This window comes from Tetrao urogallus (genome assembly GCF_951394365.1).
Source record: "Tetrao urogallus genome assembly, chromosome: 2".
Classification (NCBI taxonomy): Eukaryota; Metazoa; Chordata; class Aves; order Galliformes; family Phasianidae; genus Tetrao; species Tetrao urogallus.
The window spans coordinates 97,604,174-97,620,424 of NC_136814.1; the positions used below are offsets into that span (position 1 = coordinate 97,604,174).

The 16,251-nt window shown below is 35.4% G+C and overlaps 1 protein-coding gene across 1 annotated transcript in view; it reads right to left on the reverse strand.

Annotated features, from left to right (window-relative positions):
- The window catches only part of NBAS (NBAS subunit of NRZ tethering complex), a gene marked incomplete at both ends in the record, with an annotated part of 159,375 nt that overhangs the window by 18,159 nt on the left and 124,965 nt on the right, over positions 1-16,251 (reverse strand). Inside the window, one exon of the mRNA XM_079550571.1 lies at positions 4,594-4,733. Coding sequence (XP_079406697.1) covers positions 4,594-4,733 — 140 coding nt within the window. The remainder of the gene's footprint in view (positions 1-4,593; positions 4,734-16,251) is intronic.

Genomic DNA, 16,251 nt, shown 5'->3' on the forward strand with positions numbered 1-16,251 from the left:
TAAGAATTCTGATGACTCAGAGTTAAAATAGCCCAGTTCATACACATATCATTGCATCTACAATAAACAATCAGTTGGCAACAGTGGTCTTCTTCTGATGCAGAAAAAAAAACAAGTAAGACCAAAAAAAGATTCTAATACTCAGGGCTAAACAATTGGCATAAGTGCTTTCACTTCTCTTCTCTGCTTAACAGTTTCTTAATACAACTTGATTTAAAAAAATGGGATTGCTGAAAAACCCATTCACTCATTTAAAAGATCCGGTTTTACTCCAACTGAGCAACCGAAGTTGGTTTTTCAGAAACCCAGATGAAGAAACATTAAAAGAATAAAATAAAATCTATGCTGGTAAAGACACTTGAATGCTATTGACATGAAATATTCAATAGAGACAAAAGAGAGAAGTACGAGTAATGCATGATGAAAAGACACCAGAGAAGAGCAGAGATTGCTGGCAGCCTTGCCCAAGATGCTGTCAAAAGCACATGATAATGATTGTCACTGACAACAGAGTGACAGAAGGTTCAGATAAAGAAGGCAGAAAGTTGCAATGGTTTTGTTTTGCTTGTTTCGTATTTTGATCACTGGTGGGCCTCATAACTACAGCGCAGCCTCTGATTCTCAGCTGGCATGAGTTATTCCTTTTTGAAGAAAAACAATTAGAATTAATAAAATTCAAAATAATTAAAATGAAATGTAAATTATTCACAGCAGTGTATAACAAGAGGCAGTTACAAAAATCTGTCTATTTGACAAGAGCTTATAAAATGATTACTCTCTCATACTGAAGGACACTTAAGAGAGTTGTTTCTGATTTCTAAACCAATCAAACTTGAAGTGGTAGGACTGATAGGAAGAATGGGAATAGAACATCATTTCTGAAGCATTATTAACTGCTAAGGTTTTGAGTTCTCTCAAGTTCATTTTGATGACAGCACACCAATTACAAAAGACAAAGATCAGTCCAATAATGTTTCTGCATACCAAATATATTATTACTGTAGGAAAAAAAAACACATTTCATACTCAAAATATTATATTTTGCAGCTTAAATTTAAATTTAGGTTAAATCCTTCTAACACATTTAACAATTATTCATTAAACACGATAAATACACACACCCAAACAAAAAAAATTCCAAAACATACCTAACTAAGCCTATAGAACTAAGTGGAGGAAAAAAGATCATAGACTCATAGAATGACCTGGGTTGAAAAGGACCACAATGATCACTGAGTTTCAACTCCCCTGCTATATGCAGGGTTGCCAACCACCAGACCAGGCAGCCCAGAGCCACATCCAGCCTGGCCTTGAATGCCTCCAGGGATGGGGCATCCATGATCTCTCTGGGACTCAAGATACTTACAGCTATGATTATGCTGACTGCTATTAAAACATCATTAATGTTCTTTCTAAAGCACTAGTACTGAGCTAGGAAGAAGGACTTTCAAGTCACAGTACATATTCCTTCTGATACAGGATTTATAAAGCGCACAGTGTTATAGGTAGAAACAAAAGTGATTATAAGAGGAAAGCAATGAGAATATAAGAACAGAGAGACCCTGTGGGAGAGCAAAATGTTCCACCTTTAATGCATTTTTTTTTCTACTGGGACAAGTCCAAGCAGGAGAGAGAAAACTAAACAATCATTGAATTATCAGAAAACAATAAAATAAAGAATAAAGAAACTAGAGATGCAACATTCCTACTGAGAAAAGAACAACACTGAAATGGGGCAAGAGAACTAAATCAGTCACTTTTTAAACACGCAGCCTCAATTGTCTTCTTCCCAAGCAAAACACAGGTAAGGCAATGAAGAGAACAGATTGCAAGGTCCTTCTCATCTCTCAAGCAAGCAGAAAGAACAAAATAATGAAACAGCGGTAGACACACTCTGCACAAACCAACTTGAAACAATAAACAAAGGAGAAAAAAAAAACAACAGAACAAACTTGTTTCCCATAGTATTAACATAACTGCTTCTTCTCAATCAAATTTGTTTTAATTTTTGGTAGTCTGGAGTTTCAGGCAAACCCAAGGAAATCTGGAAAATCAGAGCTAGTCTTCCTTTCCTGTGAATTAACGAACATGAATTTAGTGCTGAAGTCAGGAAAACTTGTAATTTCAGCATGTAAATCACATTATGGAACCATGAGTCAACGATTCTTCACTAAGTGGCTACTATGCTACTACTGGTGGCTACTACTAGTGAAAGAGAAGGGCACAACTTCTCCTGAAGGGTTTCCAGTGCCTCCTGACAAAGTTAAAGCCATTAAGACACTGAAGTTTTAGTGATAATAAATTATGTCAAAGGTAAAAATAAAGATGAAAATCTAATCTCAGCTTTGCAGCTTGTACCTTAAAAATGCAGAGAGACAGGCTGATCAGCCTTGCACTGTACCTGGGAAGGAGATGAAGTATGTCCTCCTAGAAGCATTTCCAATCATACGAAGGACACAAGGATGACTGAGCTTAGTCAGCATTAACTTAAAAAGGGGCAATCATGCCTGAACAACCTGATAGTCTTCTACAATTAAATGACTGGTTTGGTGGATGAGAGCTGACATTACACACCTGCATTTATCAGGGTTTCAATACTGTCTCCCATATCTTCACAGGCAAACTGATGAAGCATGGGCTACATAAGCAGACAGTGAAGCAGACTCAAAACCTGGTTGTTAACACTGGCACAAGTCCTTTTTGGAGACCAGTGATCAGCAGTGCACCCCAGAGATTAGTACTGGGTTCAGTGCTCAGACTTCTTACTGGAAGGTCAGGATGGCAGTGGAACAGAATGCACTCTTGTGAAGTTCATGTTAGAGATTTTCAAGACTCCAACAAAGCAGTGGCCTTAGGCAGCCTGCTGTAGCTGACCCTGCTTTGAGCAGAGGAAGGAAGGAAGGATTTTCAGGGATCCCTTGTGATCTCAACTGTTGTTAACAGCATGACAATCACAGAATCACACATATTAGTTAATGAGTTTATTTTTCCTCTCGTACCTTATCTGAGCTACACTGATTTCTTTATGTGAAAACTGTGACTAAACGTATAAGAGCTATACTTACTACTTAAAACCCTAAATACTTCATAATACAGTTGTTCTTAGTATTTTGCACCAATGTTCAGCCTTCACAGATCTTGGAACTAAGATGCATCCCACCTCTAAAACTTAATCCGCTGTTTGCTGTGAATGCAAACAATATTTAATCATTAGTCTGTTATCTCTTCTTCACTTGACGAAGAGAGCCTGAAGGAACAGTACATCAACTGGGAGATAAAAGTAAATAATTCTTAATTTCTTCTGCTACACAACAGTAGGCAAAAACATCTATTTATAAAAGTTCTCTCTAATCTTTCTGTTCACTACTGAACAAAGTTTGGCTGATCCAGATACTGGGAGGCATCAAATTTTTCAATTGCAATTAAAATAAAACTAAGAAGGAAAGTTGGGATATGAATTTGTGACAGATATACAGTAGTCCTAATAATTTTTTAATGCAATGAAGAAAAGTTTTAGCTTATGAAAATGTCATAAATGATTCATCAAAACTATCATCCAGAAATTGCAAACAAAATGCAGGCTTGAAGGTGAGTAACCTTTCCAGATTAGTTTCTAATGGACTAGTTCTCTCCAAGTACACAAAAGAATTATCATTCATAAACAGCTAAGTCTGAACTTTTCTGACAAATCAATGTATATAAAAACTTCGAGGAGTGTGGTGCCCACACTGAAACAGGATGCAACTGATGCCCCAAAGTTATCCAAAGGAAGCATCATTTAATGCCTCTAGCCTACCTATGGCCAGATGAAACATGGCATATCATGTTGACTAGATAGAAAGAGTACTAGTGTTACTGCTCTCCTTGAAGGACATATGTGACTGCTGCCTCTACATTTTAACATAGGATTGTACAAATCCTTGTATCTTAGAAGTCAGCATCAGTTATAAAAAAGAGGAGCAAAAAATTACAGCTTAGATGTTTTAAATGAACTATTTTAATAAGTACCCATTTTGTTCAGTGCTGAAATTTCAAATAATCATAATTTGAACTGGTGGGTTAGTATCTTCCAGCTATGTCTGCCCTAGGATAAATTCTTTACTTACAGATATTTTTTCGGAGACAAAAAAAGTAACAGATAACAAATAAAGAAAAGAGATATGATACCACTGCTTGGTATCATTATCCTCATAGATATTCTACAGCCTGTCACATCTGAACATTAGCTTTCATAACTTTTCTGAAGACCATAACTTTGAGTAGAAGAAAAATTCTGAACTTCCTGTTCTTTTTATGGATTTTCTATGTATTGCCAAAAGTAAAATATGCAAATCTAAGTTCAAGTACTTGAAAAAATCTCCAGGGCAATAGTTGAGGCAATAGAATTATTCTCTTTCCACTATGATGCACACTAGACACCTTCCACTAGAAACCAATTCAATTCCACTTTAAATAAACAACCAATTTTTCCCCAAAAATGATATTTCAAAGGGTCATACTCCTCTTAACCATTTTTTAACTCACTGACTGAAAGATACTTGGTATTACCAAGCAACAAAATTTAGGGTTTCTATAGTTTGAAGAAATGCTCACCTGCTGCTCATTTCCACAGGTGGCCAAGCTTGAAGGAGTAAAACCAAGTGCTGAAACTCAGATGGTTTGTGACTAGATTCCAGAAGTCTCAGGAACAATTCACACCTTTTTTCCTCACTTTCAATATCTGTTATCTCTACCTGAAAGAAAAACATTTTAAAATTAAGGATTTAAAAGCAATAAGCTATCTGTGAAGGACATCAACATTGTAAAATAACACAGGAACACAGCCAAAGTCTTCACAGAAAGCCATTTTCTTACCTCTCATTTTCAGTTATATGCAAGTAAAACAGGAAAGCAAATAACGAAAAATGACTTAGGTATACATATTCTTAGAATAACATACCTGTAAAGTAGATTCATTGATTAGTTCTCAAGAGTGCTACATCTCTGTAAAAAAAATTCCTTATATTTCCTTTTCTCTTTATATATATATACATAGTTTTATGTAATGTGCACGTCCAATACTCCTGTAATACACATTACTCTCACTTATCTATGTGAATTCAAGGTTTTACTTGAGTTTGCATCATCTAATCTTTAGTCTCAGAAGAAGGAGTATTGGAAGATTACTTCAAATTCGTTTTCTCAGTGAAGAACTTTTGCTGACAAACACTGCAGTATTTATCTGTATAGGTATTTAAGATTAAGAAAGACAAAAACCCCAGCCTCCAGACAGCTCTGTCTGAGGAACAAGTGTCCATCTATATGCAAAATATGCAGCTGCTGTCAGAATTGGAATTCTCTTCAGCTGATAACTGGTTCTATTAGAGATAATTACTGCCTGCAGTTTGCACGGTAAAAAAAAACGTGCAGGGTAAAAGGTTTGAGTGTTGAAGAAAGATTGCTGTATATGAGGACCAACTTGAGACTAAATGAGAAGCAGCTTATATTCTGAAGTGTGGGTATCACACCTTTGTGGCTTTCACAAATGGAATATCTATTGTTTGACTGACACATGTAAGTTCTTATAGTTAAAAAATAATTTGTTACAATAACAAGGTTGCTTTCTTTCTACTTTTAGAAAGTTTTCAGTGTTTTCTAACACTGTTTTTTTCCTCCAAACTCAGAAAACTTTCAGGATATATAAACCACCTTAGTTTTATCTTATAATTCAGCTGAAGATACATAGCATTAAATGTTAAAATTTTTGTTTTAGCCCAAGTATTTCTGAGACTTCAAACATGGGTGAAGTTTTCCTCAGTTCTACAGCTACTTTAAAAGACTGAAGTTCTTATTCCCATCTTCTCAAAGTGACTGATATATCAAGGACGAGTTTTTCAAAAGAGGTTGGAAAACAAAGATTACTGATGCATTTATTGAGTTGCCTACATAAACTTATGACTTTAAAATATTTAGTGTTGAAAACTTTACTTCTTTCTCCAGGGTATGTCTGAAAGTACTGCATACTAAAATGTTTTAGACAGCAGACATACATTACTCAATTATTGTATCCCTCAATTCCATCTATACTTCCTTGAGTGAAACACAACTATACTCAATATTGAAATCACAAGGCTGAAAAGAGAAGGGAGAACGGGAAAGGGTAAAAAGGACACAAGACATCCTACACTCTAAGGATCAAAAATATTTAGCAACTTAGCAAATTAATTACTAACTAGACAACAAAATCTCTCACATGGATTCATCTGCCCTCCAATTCCTTTTTCAGACAAGTAACTGAGCTTTTAGATCAAAGAGACAGCATTACGGATGGTCCACTGAGTACATTTTAGGATACTGGAGCAAGTAGCATGCTACTTCAGAACACAGCCTGAACGTTAAATCTCTACACTTATAGATATAAGAAGGAAAATGGCACAGAAAGTATCAGTATTAAAAGATGAGATGAACTATCACAGAAATTGAGCCATTGGCAATAGAGAGCAGATCACAGTAGATCGAATACCCTATTCAACGGAAACTAAATTCCTATAATTTGGCATAATACTGCATCTTTAAGATCACTTTAGATTAATTAACCTCATGAAAAATGTAACATTATAGAGTTCCAGAAAGCTGGATCCTTGCAACATAATTGCTTACAGCAACACATATTAATACGATCAAAGCAAATTTGAAAAACCATCCTATTCTCAAATACAGTGTGCATTTCTGACACACTTCTTCCTATGCTGGCTTCCTTAGAGGTGCCTACGCTTCCCACTTAAAGTAATAAAAACTTAAACACTGTAGAATGTTCACTTTAAATTCACTTTTCATATGCTGTTTTAAACGCACGTCACTTCTATTCACTGTGAATCAGGTGAGATTTAGAAGGCAGCAACACAGGGAGCAGCAAGTGTGTGTGCTTAAAGACTGAATGTGATCTAGAATGCAGCACTTGAGGAAAAAGAAAATGGAAGGTTAATGAAAGAGTGAAAATAAAAGTACTTAAGTACTGAAGGACAGATGACAAGTACACTTACCTTCAAGAAACAAAAAAGACTAGCTTTATTCTACCTAAAATTTCTCATCCTGCCTTCCTTTTTGTCTCAGTTGTTGGGTTTGTTTTTGTTTTTGTTTTTTTTATCTTCACAGCATCTCGTGCTTCTGGTACACATGTTAGTCACTCCTATACTCCACATACATCTGCATTTAAAGGAAGTTTTAGGATCATTTCACTCATCTGACAAATTGTTTATTAATAAATATATATAATTCTCTTGTAAAAGAAAAGCTAGGATTTAGGTGTAAATCTGTGTTTTAGCACCAAGAATGCATAAGCATTTGCAACAATTTCACAGAGTCAAATATACAAGGAATACGTTTGAAATGTATACCTTAATTGAAAACATCAAATACTTGCTAATTCTGCAATGACCATGCACACATTTCACATTACGTGTGAAATGCACCTTTTCTAAAGCAGCTGTATTTAATCTGTGTGAATGCCTTCACAATCAAGATAACTGAAATCTATGATATGCCCACAAGAATGGCGAGAACAATCCTAGTAAGCAGGAGATCAACATTATGTACCAGAAACATCGAAAATAATAAAACATTACAGCACAGACATCATCTGCTATAAAGTAAATCAAGGCATTTCCCCTAAATATTTTCCACATAGCTTTCAACTTTGAATGACAGGATACCTTCACCAGTCTCTAATTCTTTCCTGACAGTTCTCCAGAAATAAAAATTACAATCAAACCACAAAAACAGACAGTCCTGTGCTACAAGAAAACAAGATTTTCATGTCCACTGACATGAATTCATGCGCACTGACATGAATGTTGGCTTTTTTACACAGATTATACAAAGACACACGTACATGAGGGCTGCTCTGAAAACAATGCCTCTTATTTTATTATGTTAATCCATGACCTCAGAGGTGGATGTTGGTGGTACAGCAGCAGAGGTAAAACCTCCTCACCAATAATCCATTACATTTTGTTGCTGTGTGACAGACACAGCAGAGGGGCACTTTGGCAAAATGGTGTCTGACAAGGAAGTGTAGATAAAACAAAGCTGTGCCACAGAATTCCTCCATGCAGAAATAAATGGTAATCGTTAACATTCATCAATTCTTGCTGAACTTTTATGGAGATCAAACAGTGGATGTGAGAACAGTGGGGTGGTGGGCGATGAGTTTCAACAGGGACAACAGTGACAGTGGTCACCTCTGCTGGCACCAATTCTTACAAGGGCGGCATGCAGGCTCTTGTTCATCGCTGGCAAAAATGCATAGCTAATGGTGGTGACTGTGCTGAGAAGTAGTGTTTTGTAGCTGAGAATTTGCTCTCTTAAATAGTGTCATTGTGCTCTTTGTACCTGTTTTAATTTCTACATAAATAAATAAGAGGCATTATTTTTGGAGCAAGCTACATATATACACAGACACAACAGAGAAACAGCAGAAACAGCTACTTTACACAACTGAGAGAGCATGCTCTGTGTTAAAAGGCAGAAATTTCATCTTAAAAGAGGCAAAACCTAGTTGAAATGAAGTTGCCAAGGTTACAGTTAAGCCTGTCACCTTGTAATAGCACAGCAAAACAGTAGAGACATTAAAAATTCCATTTAAACTGAACATTCTCTTTTCAGTGACTCTGAATGAGCAATTCAGACGGCTCTAAAGCCTGTAGCACAACAACGCACTGCATTTCTAGCAGCATAGCCATTTTCAAAGCCATGGTAATAGTGTACTATAAATCCTATCCCTCGACTTTTCAATTAAAAAAATGTAAAACATTCAAAGGTTACATACAGATAACCTGTCATGAAAGGTTCAGACCCCTTGTAGTACAAAGGCCTGGAAAGAAGAATCTGTCACTGAACAGATTAATGACACTTACAGCAAGGTAGCAAAGAGTACACTTGAAATTCAGATAAACCATAAAGAATATAAAAGAGAAACAAGTGGAAAAGGAAAGCAGGGTTTTCAGTTTTAATAACAGACTTTTCCATTACTTCCTTGACTTCCCTCAGTTTCGTGCCTTCTCTTTGGCAGTGTAACACAACTGGCTGTATATTTTAAAAGGCTGCACAAATATTCTCCACAAGGGGAAAGTCAATTAGGGGAATTAATTTTAGAAACAATGCTCATGATACCTTATAAAAAGAAATACAAATTAAATAAAATTGAGCCTCATGTTAAGCGATTAACATACAGAATTTCACTATTAACAAGGGACCACATATGCTTAATATCAAGAAAACAAACATCTGCATAATGCTTATGTTTCTTATTAAAAAAAAAAAAAAAAAAAAAAAAAAAAATCAGGAAATTAACAAAGGAAAATACAGGCTATACAAACAATACAGAATATGCAACCATTGCTTAAAACTGGACTAGATCCTACCAGATTTAGTTTTTACAAAATAAAATAGTGATAGGGCAAGAGGGAATGGTTTCAAAGGAGAGAGGAGATTTAGGTTAGACGTTAGGAGGAAATTCTTTACTCAGAAAGTGGTGAGGCTGCCCAAAGAATCCAATAGTGATCCATACCAGGAAGTGTACAAGACCTGGTTGGATGAGCCCTGGGCAGCCTGATCCAGTGGCTAGCAACCATGCCCACACAAGGGGAATTGGTACTGGATGCTCTTAAGGTCCTCTCCAACCCAAACTTTCTATGATCATTTTTTTGCATCTCTGAGCTTACTCACACAACATACCACATACAATTATGCAGCTTTAGCCATTAAAACCACTATTTTTTCTCAGGTGGTTATGGTCTTATTATTAGCAGCAGATTCATGAGATTTGAGATAGCATACGTACAATCATTCATTCTCCCACAGGTAAAGTCTTCAACTTATTCTCACCTGCAAACCATAAGAAAGCACTTCACAACGATGATAGATATACATATATTTTTTGCTGGAGTCCAGTTATTTATCAAAGAGCTGGCCACAATATCTTAGTTCTGAAATCACCTTGCTAGTAGGACATTTTATAAGAGAAGATTCCTACAAGCTTTTAAAACACTTTGTTTTATACATAAAATGTGAAGTATATGGGTATGAGTGCTTTTACTGCTTAAAAAAAAAAAAAAAAAAAATTAGATTTTGATAGTTGGGATACTTGTAGTCTATCCTACAGCAGATAACCTTGGCAAAAAACATACCCTTTATCTGACTCCAGGCATACTGAGTAATCCTGGAATGCACATTTTCTTATATCCAGTATTGGAAAGAAAAAAAATACGCACTTAAAATACCTCCTCTAAAAGCATCGAAATATTCTGCCTGAGGAAAGTCTTTCGAAGACTTATCTAGCTTTCTTCCCTTACAGATTCAATGTATCACACGTCCAACATGTTGAAACTTTTACCTCTCTCAATACACAAAGTTTTGCTTCATCTTCTTCTATATATTTATTACTGCTTTGCAGAGATTCATTATGCATGACACACATAAAAGTGTGTAAATATGAAAAGTTGCCTCAAAAGTTTTTTCTATCAGCTTTAAGAAACTTACGATGATACACTGATAAAAAATAAGGTTAAATAAAGCCATGAGACATCACACATGACTGATAAAGATAACTTCTGGCATGGCAGTTCACAGGTTTGGTTGCTTAGTTCAGTTCATTATCTCGCTTTTTAAAGTGAAGTTAGTTTAAATCAGTATTTACAGCAACAGTGCTATGTTGCTGTATCTAAATCGTGTCCCAGAGGCATAACTATCCAATATATATTGTTCTCCTAATCCTAAAGTACAGACATCTGATAGAGTTGTAAAATGCTTTACTGCTTAAACTGTATTATTTGAACTGACACCAGCCGACTTGGCTGCTGACCTGGAGACTGTTTTGTTTAAGAAAACAGAAGTGCTAATAAAAGGATCCACCAAAAAATCACTCAATCCAATCCTCTCCTCCCACAAGTTAAAACAAAAAATAAGCTGCCTGATTACGTATTAGAATGGTGAACAGGAAAATGGAAGCAGACATACCTCCACCACATTCTTCCCAACAAAGTCTGTTCAGCATATTACTTTTTTTCTCTCCTTAAGCATGACAAAGCAATGGTTTTCAACAATAGATTTTATCCAGTACTAGCGTTCTAAGGAAATAATTGATAAGGATGTTTGCAAACAAAGAACTGAGCTGTAAAAATCAGAAAAATATTTTCCTTCATATTTCTATATTGAGAAAACCTACATTCATGCTAAAATCAACTCCCAGTATTAAAAGTGAAGATATTTATGGTTTCTAAGAGCTGCAACTAAAAACCTACTAATCTACGTGATTATAAAGTTCATTTTACTACACCCACCAGATTGTAAATATCTCAAAATATGTTCCTGTTTATCACTGTCATTTAAGTTTGAATTAATATGCAATTAAAAATAGAAACATTTAACATGCATTTGAATAGTCCCTTCTTGCTACACTATATTTGTTTGGACTCACTTGTAAAATGAATTAAGTTTTTTTTTGTGTACTTCACTACAAGCTCTAGATGTAGAGACTTCATCTATACTGCATTTTAATAATAACCAGATCCAACGTAAAAGATTTTACTTGGATTCCAGATCAGGAAAGCTGATGCTACAGCTTACTTACAATCATCAGGAAGGACTCCATATGATTTGCAAACACTGATTGATAACAATCTGACAGAATTCTGTAATGTAATGATTAGCACTTCTGTACTGTTAAGCTATTCCTGAAGGTATTCATGGCCAGGCTGGATAGGGCCCTGGGCAATCTGATCTAGAGGTTGGCAACCCTGCCCATGGCAGGGAGGTTGGAACGGGATGCTCTTTAAGGTCCCTTCCAACTCAAATTGTTCTATGAGCCTATGACATTTTTTTACATTGACATTTTTAACTATGACAAGTTACCAAGTTAAACAGATATTTTAAAGTGTTTATATACACACATGCTATGTGAATATATATATGTTACATGTATATGCATATATAGATTATATAAGTATATGAATATGAAAACAAGTGTTAAAAATTGCCAGTGAAAAACAGGCAGAAGTGTACAACTCTTCCTGAAATCAGACAACTGCTGTCCCTGCAAAAGTATGATGAGGAGCTTTTAAAGGCTATTCTTTATTTCACTTGCTTCAGAGTGAAGATGAGAGACATCCCCTACCAACCATCATACTAGACACTTGTAAAAGAAAACAAGAACATATTGAAACATCTTATTCTAAACCATCGTATCCCAAAGCGACAGTAAATACTTTTAAGGGCAAAACCGTAAGTGATGCTGCCCCCAGCACACTATCACCATTCCATTATTTCTAAGCTAGGTGTCTTTAAAAAGAAATCTTTTAAGCTGTGATTGAAAGCAAAATCTTCAGAGACAACAGAATCAGGCTGAGAAAAATAGCAAGAGGTAAAGAATCATCCACCATGTTATTCATCCTTCCTGTCTACCAGGGTGTAAGAGCAATGAAAAAAATACAGCTGGAAGCATGAGAATGAACAGTTTACACTAGCTGATTAAAGGCAGCTTAGAAGACCTTGTATACAGTCAGACAGAAGAGGTTAAAAGGTTAAAAAAGAATAAACTACCCATCTTTTTTGTATGCCATTGGAATTCAGAAATCCCTCAGAGAAGGAAAAGCAGGGAAGTACTTACTACTCTTTACCTTAATCTAGATGCAACATTTTAATGAGCAATACACTAACCTCTATGCATAATTTCATCCAATAATTTTGCACTAAAATCATCTGTTTAAGCAAGAATGCTTCCTAAAACACATAGTTTTTCCATTTCAGTAAACAAGTTTAAAACAAGCCAATAGGTTTCAGTTAAATAATTTCCTGGTAAATTATCTCTACCTACCTGTGGGAAATATTTCAAAGTAGAACTTGTCAACACATAGAGCTGCTTCTTCTTTCTATTACTAATTAACCTCCTCTGACTACCTAGAGATGAGGAGAATACTGGATTAAGTTTCAAATGTATGCTTCCCTTTTCTTATTTCATGTCTGTTTTTCAGCCCCTGTGGTATTTAGAATAGGCTAGACTGAATTCTGATCTGAACCTGAACTGACCTCTTTATGTACTTGCACATTGTGACAGTGTGCTTGCCCTGTATTCATCTCCCCAATCTTACAGTATGACCATCTCACCCAAAGCCTGTGCTCAGTGTCTCAGGGTCAACAGCAAGGCTCCGCAATCACAATACTGGCTATTGCCTGCCTCAAAACAGACATGGGAGAGACTATGTGCAAACTCCTTGCTCAACAGCTGAGGGCTAACAAGAACAATATGCCCACTGAGATCAGCCAGCAAACAGTATGACTGACTCAAACATCTTACCCCATATAAAGTGAACAGCCCAGGAGCTCCTTGTTTGTTTGTCCTAAAGTATTTTGGACATTTAATCTACTCTCTGGTTCTATTGACTTCTCTCACATATAACCAAATTCAGTGATACTGAACTCTAATTAGTAAGTCACCACTGAAATGGCCATGATTTCAAAAGCTGTTAGTAATGATTGTTAACTGAGGGAAAGAAAAATCAGGCCTTTTAATTCTCTCTCCTTGAACTGTTTAAAAACAAAATAGAGTTGAAATTAGATACTTTATAATCTATATCTGCTCTGTGTTTCTATAAGGACTGCTCCAAATGTAACATCTCCTATTTTATTATGTAGGTCCACAATGCCAGAAGCAGACATTGACGTTATGGCAGTAGAGGCTGAACCTTCCCACCAATATCCCATCACATTTTCTTGCCGCATGGCAGATGGCAGAAGAAGAGTAAGATAGGCTGACAAAATGGCATCTGACATTCAGCAAGCATCAAAGAATCTCAATGGATGCAGTTTTTTCTGCATAGAGGATTTCACATCTTTGCTTCATCTGCATTTTCCTGTCAGACATCAGAAATAGCCAGGAACTTCTGACAAACTGATTTATATATTGTTTAATTCCTTATCTGTTTGATATGTAGATCACTAATTCCTAAGAAACGCGTACAGATTCAGTAAACACAAGTGCATTGCCTAATGCATAAACATGTATAACTTGTGTAGTAAATAAAATGCATTCATTTATATTCTGCAGGAGATTGTGTTATAATCTGCAAATACATTTCAGCAGACAGAAAACCTCCTAAAACTGTACTGAACTATAAGGAGAAAAGAGAGAGGAAAAGAAAGATACCAACGAACAATGAAAAAAATTATGAAAAGATGTATATATCTGGCTATCTAACATTGAATGAGACATGATTAACATACATATGATTTAAAATACGCATTGACCAAGTGTCAGTTAATATGCAAAAACCAGAGTCTGCGTAAAGCATGGCTGCAACTATGTAACACAAGGGAGTTAAAAAGATGCAAGTCATTTTAGTTGTAAGCACCAGTTATCAATCACTGTTTCATCTTCATAACCTAGGTATAAAGATACTTCATTTAGAACATAAAAGGTGATAGATAAGAGGTGCAAAATTTTAACAAGACTTCAATTTTCAAATATTACTTTTACATTTAAGCTGCTAAATTAGCATCAGCCATTTCAACCCATTATGCCAAGTGTCTCTTCAGTTTACATTTTCTGATTATCACTACCATTAAGAAGTAGTGCATGCACAAGTTCCCAGCTTTCAACTGTGTGTATAACTTCCAACTCAATAAATTACTCTGTAATTCTAGCTAATAGAGGAAAAATAATGTTAAAACTGTTTTCATGTAACAAAAACTTGTCAAAATTAATGCTTTCAAAATACTGTCCAGCATAAAGGCTAAACTGACAAGTTAAAACAGGTATTTTTAAAAGGAATAACACACATTAAACTAAAACACCTGCCTTTAGAAATAGCAGGTTGTTGACACTGAAATATGACATTAAGTTGGAGTCAGTATCTATTAAAAAAAAAAAAAAAAAGGACAGTAATACAAGTTTCCTCTACCATTTATCCATGTTTATGACTTGGACCAAGAGCATTTAAAGTGACAAGTGGACGGACAGCACAAAATTATTTAAGCTGTACAAATTTAAATAAATGAGTAAGTCTGTTACAGCCATAGAACTAATTTGAAACCCTAGATAGCACCATAAAACTGTCATACAAGATGGAGTTACGTGAGCGCTGCAATTGGTTGAATGGGATGTAGTCATCCTCATAGCAGTCACTGCAGTTATAGGTAAGTTCTTGTGCAGGAACAGAAACAATATATTTAGATTTATAGTGCGACATAAAAGAAAAAAACCATGAAAATGGCATATTAATATAGAATGCTGTGGTGATACCTACCCAAAACTTGAATTTTTAGAAAAAAAGCCCTACTAGCTACATACATGTCAGACAAATTTATATTTTAAATATCAAAAAAGATTAGTGCCTACATACATAATTCATCAAAGAAGACAAACATGAAGTAGTTACTTTAAAAAAAAAAAAAGTCTCACACTTCTAATGAATATGAAGTAGTAGAAATGCCTATCAAGCACTATTCAATGAATAGCTGACAGGAGCTCCTCAGATGATAGTTCACAGACCTAAATAAGGTCAATCATCTATACGTTTGACTGAATGAGACTGAAAAAGCATGGCATCAACAGATAGCAACATATTAATTGAAAATATTGATAAAATAAGGCCTAAAGAGAAATGGTTTTACAGTTCATACCTCACAAAGAAAGAAAAAAGATCAGGATCAGATGGTAAAGGGTAGAATTTCTGATAATTTTATGACTGCTTCTTTGCTTACATAAATTAATTGATGCTCTCAGGGGAGTGCATCATCAAAAACAGGAACATCAGACTCACTGAATGAAATTCCACGGCTTTTGATTAATGTACAGCTGAATTCAAAAGTGCAATTGCAATGCTTGGATTCATAAGCATGTACCATTAATTTCCACAAAGACATCATATTCCTTCTCCAATTATTTATTTTCAGGAGGTATACTACATATCACAGTGGGATTGGATGAAGAGGATTATAGTCACAGACACAGAAAACATTTTAGATGAAATAACAGGACTGGAATGCTTTACTCAAATTGAGCAAGCAACAGAAAAAAAGAAAAAAAGAAAGAAAAAAAAGCACGGCGAAGTACCTAGATTAGCAGGCTTTGATTTTCTGAATTTTGCTATCCTACAAAACACAGGATAGCATTACATATAAAATCACAGAGGGAAAAATCCATCCACTGTGCCAGTATTTTCTGCCGTCAATGCCACAAATTTAACAAGTGACAACGTAAGGCTGCATTACAGTCCA